Here is a 10,786-nt window from a genome sequence, read left to right on the forward strand (position 1 = left end):
AACCTCATTTATATCAAAGAAGCATAAAAGAAACAATTTTGAAGTCATTGATGAAAGTATCATAGTGACTGGATATTAGATGATATTAAGGGTTTCTGGTTTATAATGGTATGTTAGCTATGTTTTCAAAAGTCCTATTGAATTAGATGTCTATGCTGATCTTTTTATAGGAGACATGCACATACCTGAGATTTGCTTTAGAATACTCTGGAAAACTAACATTGGTGATATCTTCTGAAGGCCATCAATAAGCATTTGGTTATAGTAGACTGTTCTACTTTTTTGTATATTTGAAAATTTCCATAATAAAATACTAAAATATAAACATAAGAAGTAAAATAAAGAATCCAGATGCAGAATCCACAAGAAACCATTTGAAAGAGTCATGCATGAAACAGGAATCTGGTTCCCTCCTAGGTAATCAGTACCCAGAACTCGGGACAATGACACCAGATGGGAGTGTTGTTTGTCTAAAACATGGACGTTAAGCAACTGCTGACTCAGCGCTTTTAATCACCGGGAGAACCTCTTTTCCAGAACAGACAGTACAAAACCCTGGAACACCCAGAATCCAGGCTTCCAAGAAGAAGAAATTCAAAGGAATAACAAGACATTCAAGGTTTCCAATATTTCTTTAGGGAAAAAAATAACTGGTTCAACTTACAGACTACCTGCCATGTGCCAAACATTTCACAGGCACTTCAAATGTGTAAGAGACTTTAAAATCCTTGTTAAGTATGTAACCAGTTTGATCTATAGTGCAAAATTGCTGATTTCAGAGCTTGGATGTTACTCACAGATCAGTAGATGACCTTCATAGAGTTAGAAGTTCTCCCAGGCACAGCTATAGCTAGGACATTGGACCAGGACAAGTCATAGAGCCACAGCAGAAGAAGCTGTGGGTGCGTGTGTGTGTGTGTGTGTGTGTGTGGTGGGAGGCCTCGGGGGTAGGGGGGCACTAGGGATCACCCTTCAGGGCATGTCCCTTGGTAAAATGTACCTCTTGCTCAGTCGTTGGATGTCAGGCAGATGCGACTCTTGAGAGGAGGATTGGGGAGGGAGAAAGACAGAAAGGAGAGGAGGGAAGGAAGGAGAAATGAAAGGAATGGTGGCAGGGAGGGAGAAGGAATGGAGGGAGGGGGTTACAGTAAAAGAGACAGGAAGGGAGGGCAGTGGGGAGGACGGGAAGGGACAAAAAGCCAATAGGGCTTAGCAAGCCGCAGCTGTCCCGTGAGAGGTGTGGGGCTCCAGAGCCACCCCCAGTAGAGAAATTTTGGGAGCAGGTGTTGCGCCCTGTTCTGCCTTCCGGGCAGGGAGAGGTACTCAGGGTATCTGTGCCTTATGCCGTGAAATGATTGACAAGTACCCAGGAAGTTTCTAGTCCACTGGATGATTGTAAGACTCACACTATCGCTAAGAAGATTCAAGACAAGAGAGAAAATAAAGTTAAAGATTAAGCTTATGACCTTGACAAAGGTCAAAAGGTTTGGTGAAAGATTTATGGGACTAATACCAGTAAATGTAAACCTTCAACACGGTGTAAAGTGGCAAGAAAGTCTTCCGAGAGAAGAAGGAATGCCTGTTCGGTCCTGAATCAGGTGAGTGTCACTCTTACAAGCTGCTCATTACGTGAAATTAATAATCGATTCATTTCCCAGAGGGCGACAAGGGAGTCTTCTCTGGAAGACCTTAATTAAGGTCTGTAGCAATAAGGGGGAGTTTTTATTTGACTTTCAAATAAATAAATCATAAAAAGACAAGACTTAGGCGTCACATCCCAAGGCATGGGATGGGCAGGGCAGGCCGGCAGCGGCGGAGTTGCCTGGCGTGAGGCCGCTACCCCCATCCCTCTGCTTGCTGTGTCTCCTGTAGATGCAGCTCAGGGCTGCTCTGTCCATGGAAGCCACGGCTGGGGGACAGGCACGTGTGGGGTACGGAGAACGAGCTGCCTCTCTGGGAGGTTGTCATTTTAGCTCACAGTTCTAATAAGATCCAGAACAAGAAAACAGTTTGTTTTTGTCCTTATTCCTGTCCTGACATTGTTTCTTGCTTTTTGTACATTCAAGCTTCTGACCTATAACAATGGCCTCTTGTATGAGGGACATCTTTTTCTCTTTTAAGATTTATTTATTTCCAGCTCTCTGCTGTGGCTAGGGAGTGCAGTGGAGGATGGCCCAAGTCCTTGGGTCCTGCACCCCATGGGAGACCAGGAGAAGCACCTGGCTCCTGCCATCGGAACAGCGCGGTGCGCCGGCCGCAGCGCGCTACCGCGGCGGCCATTGGAGGGTGAACCAACGGCAAAAGGAAGACCTTTCTCTCTGTCTCTCTCTCTCACTGTCCACTCTGCCTGTCAAAAAAAAAAAAAAAAAGATTTATTTATTTCCTTGACAGGGAGAGTGAGTGAGCGAGTATGCGTGTGTGTAGGGGTTTCCCAATGCCTGCAACAGCCAGGGTGGGGTCAGACCAAAATCAGGAGCCAGGAACTCCATCAGGGTGGAGGAACCCAAGGACTTGGTCCATTATCTGTTACAGGAAGCTGGATCAGAAAGAGAGCAGTCCGGACTCAACTCAGCACTTTGATTTGTGCATCAGTGGATCAACCCACTGCAGCACAATTCCTGCCACTAAAGACTTCTCTAAAAAAAAGTATTTATTCAGTAGACGAAGGAACCGCTGAGCTAATGGAAATGGCATAGAAAATTAATTTTTTTAAAAAACTATTATGTAGGATCTCTGTCTTTAATGTGCTGTACATTGTTATTTAATGCTATAATTAGTACTCCAATGGTAGCTTTTTCACTTTATGTTGCTATATGGGCAAACTGTTGAAATCTTTACCTAATATGTACTAAACTGATCTTCTGTATATAAAGAGAATTGAAAATGAATCTTTATGTGAATGGAAGGGGAAAGGGAGCGGGAAAGGGGAGGGTTGCGGGTGGGAGGGAAGTTATGGGAGGGGGGAAGCCATTGTAACCCATAAGCTGTACTTTGGAAATTTATATTCATTAAATAAAAGTTTAAAAAAAAAGTATTTATTTAGTTGAAAGGCAGAGTTACAGAGAGGGAGAAACAGAGAGAGAAAAAAGATCTTCCATCTGCTGGCTCATTCCCCAAATGGTTGTAATGACCCAGGGCTAAGCCAGGCCAAAGCTGGGAGCCAGGAATTGTATCTGGGTCTCCCAAGTGAGTAGCAGGGGCCTAAGCACTCAAACCATTTTTTACTGCCTTCCCAGGCAAATTAGCAGGGAGTTGAATCAGAAGTGGAGCAGCTAGGACTTGAACTGCTGCTCATATGGGTTGCTAGCATCACGGGCAGCAGCTTAACCCATTGTGCCGAAACGTGTCCCCAAAGGGTTTGTTTTAACAATTCTTGTAGAGTATGTGTATTGGCCATGAGTTTCCTCATCTATTATTTGTTTAATAAAGTCTTTTATCTCTCTTTCACTGTTGAGGGATATTTTCACTAGATATGGAATTCTGGGTTGATAAAGTTTTTCATGTGTTTTCAATGGTTTTTGGGTTTTCTGTACATTTTTAATCAACCAAGAAAGTCATGGAACTGAAATATCAGAGGAGCACGTTCGGAGTTAGATGAGCACTGGGATGACGCAGAAAATTCCCTGTTGGTGCAGGTGTTCAATCAGACAGCAGTAGTGCGTGGTGATTGGTCAGCTGCCTCCCCCCATTATGCTGACATCCATGTGTTTTGCATTCACAGTGGATGGAGACCAAACCTCTCAGCAAGGCAAAGAGCAAAGTCAGCCTCATAAGCAAATGGATAACCAGTTCCCTTCCAGGAAAGGTACCCTCTATTCTCACTCCTGTTCCACAGGCTTTCTCCTTGTTAATTATGACCCCACAGTCTAGGTGAGAGTATTATTTTGGGACACAGGTAAGGAGGTTTGTTAAGGTTCAGGAAAGGAGGTGAAAACAAGTACCCTATGCCCTCCGTGAGAAAATCCCTAAGCAAAAAGACGCTCTGAGCCCTGGTTGCTCGCATTGGAGTTACGAGTTCCATTCTTGCATACTTACCAATCACTTGGTGGAGAATGTCAGAAAGACGTGCACCATTTTGCTTTCATCTCAAAGGGCAGAAGCACCTGTGGAAGGCAGGGAGGCAGGATGAGTATTCTTAAGCCACTGCATCCTTGTACCTAGTTGGATGTTCACTGAATACTAACAGAAACTATTTTAAGTCAGGTAGAAGATTAATAGTAAGGAATTATTAATTATTACTACTGACTTAGAAGTGTGTCCATGTCATAGGGAACAGAATCCCAGAAGAAGAGGAGATAGACAATGGGTGATATAATTTTTCAGCTTACGCAAAAGTTACTGGCTTATTACATTTTGTACTTTTTCTTTAATCAATTTTCTTATTTACTTATTTTGATATTTTGAAATTGTTCATTTCATTTGTGGTCAAATATATATTTATGTGTATATATATATATCAAAATGATTCTATAATATGATGACTAAAGATACAAAAATTAACACATTAGCAAAAGAAATCTAAGAATTTATAAAACATGAAATAAATCTACCAAAACTAAGTCAAGTTCATCCTAGGAATGAAAGAGTAGTTTAACCTTAAAAATATATATAAATGTCATTCAACATAAATGGAGAGCAAAAGTGTATCACCATCTAATAGACATAGAACAATCTCTCAATGAGTTAACATTTATTCACTGTGGAAACTCTGTTAGCGTGGGTGTATGGGAGATGGAATTCTAAGAGAGCTCTCAAGGTTCCTGGTCTCTCTTGTACTCTCCAGAGGGGTCAGGAACCAAGAACCATGAATTTGAAGGCCTCAAAAAAATACAACATTTTTCTAGCTTAGTTTCACAACTTCTATGGACCAATGCTTCCTTTTTTCCCCTTCCAGACCGGAATGTCTATAGCCTTATCATATGCCTATCCAATTGTTATCTGGTGGGACAAGTCCACAGTAGGCAATTATGCCCCAGGATGGATGACTCCTATGAGGTTCACCTGCATTTGATGTAGATGATTTAGTTTATAAGATTTTGGACTTTGCACTCCTATCAGGTTTTGGACTTGAACTGATACTGTAGTGAGGTGTTTGGGACCCTTGAGATGGGGCGACAAATGTGTTTTTCATGTAGGTGAACATGAGTGCTTAGGCACCAGAGAGTGGAAGTTGGGAAAATCCTAAGATTGCTGCCACCCATGTATCCATACCTTCTCACAGTTATTTAAACCAACATAGTTAGGTGCTGCCTGAGGGATTTTGCAGGTGTCATTTGGCCCAAATCAGTTGGTCTTAAATAGGTAAATTATTCAAGTGGGATAGTCTAATTGACTAAGCCCTTTAACCCTTGATCCAGAGGCCAGAGCCAGAGCAGTTAGAGAGAGTCCAAGTATGAGAGGGATTCAACATGAGGGAGATTCCCACTCCTGGCTTTGGAGTGGGGAGGGCCAGAAAGATTAATATTTCCTGTTTTTGAACTTCATAGAAAGAAATTCCTATAGTAAACACTCTTAGTGTCTCACTCCTTGAGGTAAGCATGTTTTTGGTGCGATTCATCCAGACTGTTAGTGTTATCAGTGGTTTATTCCTTATAACTTGAATTGTTCTAAAATACCACAATATGTTCATCCTTTCCAAGCATTCTGTTGTTTTGAATAAAGCTGCTATAAACACTCTAACAGTTTTTTTTTTTTTTGGTAAACATATGTCTATATTTCTCTTAGGAAAATGCTCTTTGTTGAAAAAGACTTTACTTCTCTACTTTTAGTTGCATTAGTATGTTTGTGCAAACATATTTGACCATAAATGTGTCTTTCTTAACTCCCTGGTTTCTTCTATTAATGAATTTGTTTAGCTTTATGCCAATAGTATGCTAATTATTCTAACATGATGCTAACTCAATAAGCCATTAATATAGAAAATGTAATTTTTCTCTGCAATGTGTACAGTATGAGTTTTTTAACCATGGTCTTTTTAGAGAATAGAGCAGTTTCCATGAAAGATGTCTTTGTTGTTATTAGGGGACTTAGTTCCAAGAATAACCAAATATATTTGTAGAGAAATAATCCCTTTAGAATAGACATGAGCCCAAGTTTTGGAAGACTGGCTTAATTTTCTAGGGCATTATAGTTGGAATTATATTTTAGAAGGTATGGGATTACTATAGTCATCACATTTCTTTCCATTGTATGATAATGTCTCAAAAGCCAGTAGGTTCAATGAAACTTTGAGTATTCAGGGCTCCAAATCTCTGAGGGGGCCTTTCCTAAAAGTTAAGGTGTGATTTTACCCAGCTCTGTTGACAATTGAGACTTTCTGTTTACTTCCTAGGTCTATGTTTCTGTTCCTTCCGATATGTCTTGGCACTCTTTATGCATTCTTGTAACATCATAATAATTGCACAGCGCATGTGTCTAAGCCTCACAATGGTAGCCATGGTGAACAGCACGAATCCACATGGCTCGCCCAACACCTCCACAGAGAAGCGCCTGGATAATACAAAGGTACATCAAGACATGACCCGTAAATTCTGTCTTGCTTACTAACCAGTGTAAAAACTGAATATTATTGGTAAAACAATAATAACTGGGACAAGAAGCTTAAGTCTTGTCATTGCCTTGGCAGTAATGATCCAAATCAACGCATCCCATGATGACAGTATGAAAGCTCTCAATGTTTCTGAAGGGCTTGTTGACTGAATCTTTCTATGCAAGGACGAATAAAACCCAAGAGTCAGGGCTTCTTTAGAATTGAGAGTTTGGACAATAGAAAAAGAGTGAAAACATTTTAAACTAGAAGTGGAAGGAAAAGACACATCCTCTTTTTTATTTAAAGTATGCCATATATTTAAATGTTTACTAATTAATTAAAATACTTATTTAAAACTGTCATAATTTTAACGTTTAATTAATGTGTTGGTATCTGACAGAAGATGTAGATGCAGGAAAAAATGAAAACACGTGGGAGGACTAACTTTTCACTGTACTGTTCCTGTGTTCGTTTATGAATATACAGGGGAATATGAACAGGTTTTTTTTATTTCTACCACTTGTTTTGTTAAAGATAACATTCTATATGAAATGTACTGTGTCTTGATTTTTTAATGTAATCACTAAAACCAGATCCATTTATGACATAGATGTAGGAAACCCTAAACAGGGAATTTCAAATATAGACTATTAATATGTTAGGGGCCATGGTGGGAAAAATAGGCAGCATGCAATAAAAGGTAGGGTTATATCAATAGAGAAATGAAAACTGTAAAAAAAAGAATTAAAAAGAAATACTAGAAATCAAGGAAACTATGACAGAGGTCCAGTGCCTTTGATAGGTCCATTAGTAGATTCAACACAGCTGAAGTAAGAATCAGGGACCATCAAGACAGGGCAGTGGGAACTTCCAAAGCTGAAATGCAAAGAGAAAAACAGTGATGAGAGGAAAAAATCTTAACAGATCATCCAAGGTATCAAACATGAACAACCAGAATACCAGAAAGAGAATAGAAGAAGAAATAGTTAAAAAGTAGTCATTGAGAGCTTTCTAAAATTAATCGCAAACACTAAACCACAGATCTAGGAAGCTCAGAGAACTCTATAAACAGGATGAAAAGCAAAAAGAAAAGCAACGAGCAAGAAGAAAACATATATAGGCATACCTTATGTAAACTGCAGAAAACCAAGGTGAACGGACCACCTTGAATCAAACCCTAGGAAAAAAGAATCTCTTACCTCCAGAGGAACAAGGCTAATAATTACAACATATTTCACAATAGAAACCGTGCAAACTGAATGAGAATAATCTTTAATGTGTTCAAAGAAAAAATCTTGTGAACCTAAAATTCAATCCAATGAAATTATCCTCAAAAGTAAGACAATAAAGACTTTTCCAGGCCAACACACACACACACACACATCACCCAAGAGAATTCACTACCAACAGGACTGCCATGCAAGAAATGTTAAAAGATGGTAGATTTTTTAATCTAATTATACTGGTAACCTTTTAAAATGTGAATGGTCTCTAAGAATACAAATCAAAAGACAGAGATGGTCAGATTTGATAAGAAATAAAGAACCCAAAATATGCTAGCCGCCTGAAATTCTCCCACAATATAAGGATAGGTTAAAAGTAAAAGTATAAAAATAGATGTAAACTATATGCAACCATGAAACATTAATCAAATGAACACTGGAGCAAATGTACCAATTTCAAAGTAGAATTTATAGCAAAGAAGATTTTCAGAGATAAAGAAAACACTATCTAACCATAAAGAGGTCCACACTCTAAGACATAATTCTAAACATCTATGTCCCTAATAACAGAATAGCAAAATACAGGAAGCAAAAACTGGAAACTGAAAGAGGAATAGACAAAAACATAATTGGTAATTGATTTTCATTTTTTTTTCTTTCTCTTTTTTGCTTTCCCTAAGTTTAACTGAGCATTTTATAATTCAATTTTATCTCCTCTCTTGGCAGGTTATTTACTCTTTCTTTTTTAATTTATTTATTTGAAAGTCAGAGTTACACAGAGAGAGGAGAGGCAGAGAGAGGGAGAGAGAGAGAGAGAGAGAGTGAGAGAGTGGTCTTCCATCTCATGGTTCACTCCCCATTGGCCACAACGGCCAAAGCTGTGCTGATCCAAAGCCAGGAGCCAGGAGCTTCTTCAGGGTCTCCCACGCGGGTGCAGGGACCCAAGGACTTGGACCATCTTCCACTGCTCTCCCAGGCCATAGCAAAGAGCTGGATCGGAAGTGGAGCCCTCAGGCCAGGGCGTTAACCCGCTGTGCCAGAGTGCCAACCCCTGGTCATTTACTCTTTAAAACACACCATTTTAGTAGTTTCTACAGGGTTTACAATACACATCTTAAGATAATCTAAATCCACTTCCAAATAACAGTACATTGCATCATGCATAGTGCAAACACCTTGTCACAGAAAATTCCTAATTCTTTTCTCCTCTTATAACATTGTTCTTATTCACTTTGCTTATCCATACACTTTAAATACAAACTTTAAACAAATATAAACACATAAAAAAACTTTAAACAAATATAAACTTTATACAAAGTTATCTTTTAGACCAATTCTAAGTAGTGAGCTACATGTTCAGTTATTCTTGTCTAATATTCTCAGTAAATCTGCATTTCTGAGCCATATCACTTTCCTTCTTCATGAAAAATGTCTTTTAACACATTTCTCGGGGGCTTTACTTTTGCTGTTGCATCTAAGAAATATTTGCAATAATACAAGGTGCAAAACAGTCTACATTTTCTCTTAGAAGTTTTGTTACTTTGGCTTTGCATTTAAATCTATGATTCATTTATTTAATATCTGTATATGTTACATGGAAGATCTTTTCTTACATATCACATACAAGTTTTCCAGCATAATTCGTTGACAAAATTATTCTTTCTCTAGGGAAGGACCTTTACATGTTTGTTGACAAATCAATAGTTGGAGGATTGTCATGACCCATCTAACTTTAAGACATGTTATAAAGTTATAGTAAATAAGACAGTGTGATATTTGTGTAAAGACAAAAGAGTAGATCAGTGAAGTAGAACACAAATACACATATGTGAACTATTGATATTTCAAGATCCACAAAAGAACAAACATTAAATTGGAGTTCATCAAAATTCATGACACTAAGAAGACAGAGAAAAAACAATCCAGGGACACAGGTAAATGTATGCAAATTCTGTCAACAAGGGACAACTATTAAAACTCAATGACCTATTAAAACAGATGACCCCATACAGAAATAGAGAAAGGACGTGAGTAGATCCTTCACCAAAGAATGTACACAGTCAACAAATTCATGAAAGATGCTCCACATCATTAGTTAGGGAAAAACAAGTTAAGACCCCAGAGATACATTAGCATACACAATTTCTAATGGCTGGAGTTCCAAAGACTAGACTTACAAAGTATTGATGAGAATGTGGGGAGACCAAGACTCTCTCCTCTCTCAACGCTGCTGGTGGGAATGCAAAATGGTACATCCACTTAGCAAAATGCTTGGCAATTGGGTAACCAGTTAAGCATAGACTTATTATGTGATGCAGCCATTCCACTACTATGCATTTGCTGAAGAAAAACAAAAGCATATTCCCATACAGAGATGTGTACATGAATGTTTATAGTAGTTTTATGCTGTGAAAATAGTTCCGAGATTTTAAGTGATCTGTTCACAGCACAAGTAGACTTGAACAAATGTCTGCTGGCCCACCTGATGTGGGTGAGGGTGCATAATTACCCCCTTGGTGCTTCCTGTGATTCAGAAAACAACAACAACAACAACAAAATAGAGGGAGGCATCCAGCACAGTAGTTAAGCTGCTGCTGGGCATGTCCACACCCCATATTGGAGTATCTGGGTTTAAGTCCCAGCTCCACTCTCCATTCCAGCTTCCTGCTAATGCACACTCTGGGAGATAGCAGGTGATTACTCAAGTGCTTGGGTCCCTGCCACCCACACGGGAGACCCAGACTGAGTTCCTGGCTTCCGGCTTTGGCCTGGCCCAGCCCCAACTGTTGCAAGCATTTGGGGAGTGAGTCAGCAGATGAAAGATTTCTCTCTTTCTCTTTCTCTTTCTCTTTCTCTTTCTCTTTCTCTTTCTCTTTCTCTTTCTTTCTCTTTCTCTTTATCTTCTTCCTCTTTTTCTTTCTTATTCTCTTCCTCTTCCTCTCTCTCTCTCTCTCTCTCTCTCTCTCTCTCGACCTTTCAAATGTAAATAAGTAAGCATTAAAACTGACCAACAAAACCTGGCAGAACATTCTGC

General features: G+C 39.3%; 1 protein-coding gene across 2 annotated transcripts in view; it reads left to right on the forward strand.

Annotated features, from left to right (window-relative positions):
• The first annotated feature begins 1,281 nt into the window (after window positions 1-1,281).
• SLC17A1 (solute carrier family 17 member 1) overlaps window positions 1,282-10,786 on the forward strand; it is a 38,032-nt gene continuing 28,527 nt past the window's right edge. For both annotated transcript variants that reach the window (XM_062185145.1, XM_062185155.1), the window contains exons 1-3: window positions 1,282-1,598; window positions 3,722-3,805; window positions 6,332-6,504. In XM_062185145.1, coding sequence (XP_062041129.1) covers window positions 3,778-3,805; window positions 6,332-6,504 — 201 coding nt within the window. In that variant the 5' untranslated portion in view covers window positions 1,282-1,598; window positions 3,722-3,777. The remainder of the gene's footprint in view (window positions 1,599-3,721; window positions 3,806-6,331; window positions 6,505-10,786) is intronic.

The sequence above is a fragment of the Lepus europaeus genome, chromosome 3, assembly GCF_033115175.1.
Source record: "Lepus europaeus isolate LE1 chromosome 3, mLepTim1.pri, whole genome shotgun sequence".
NCBI lineage: Eukaryota > Metazoa > Chordata > Mammalia > Lagomorpha > Leporidae > Lepus > Lepus europaeus.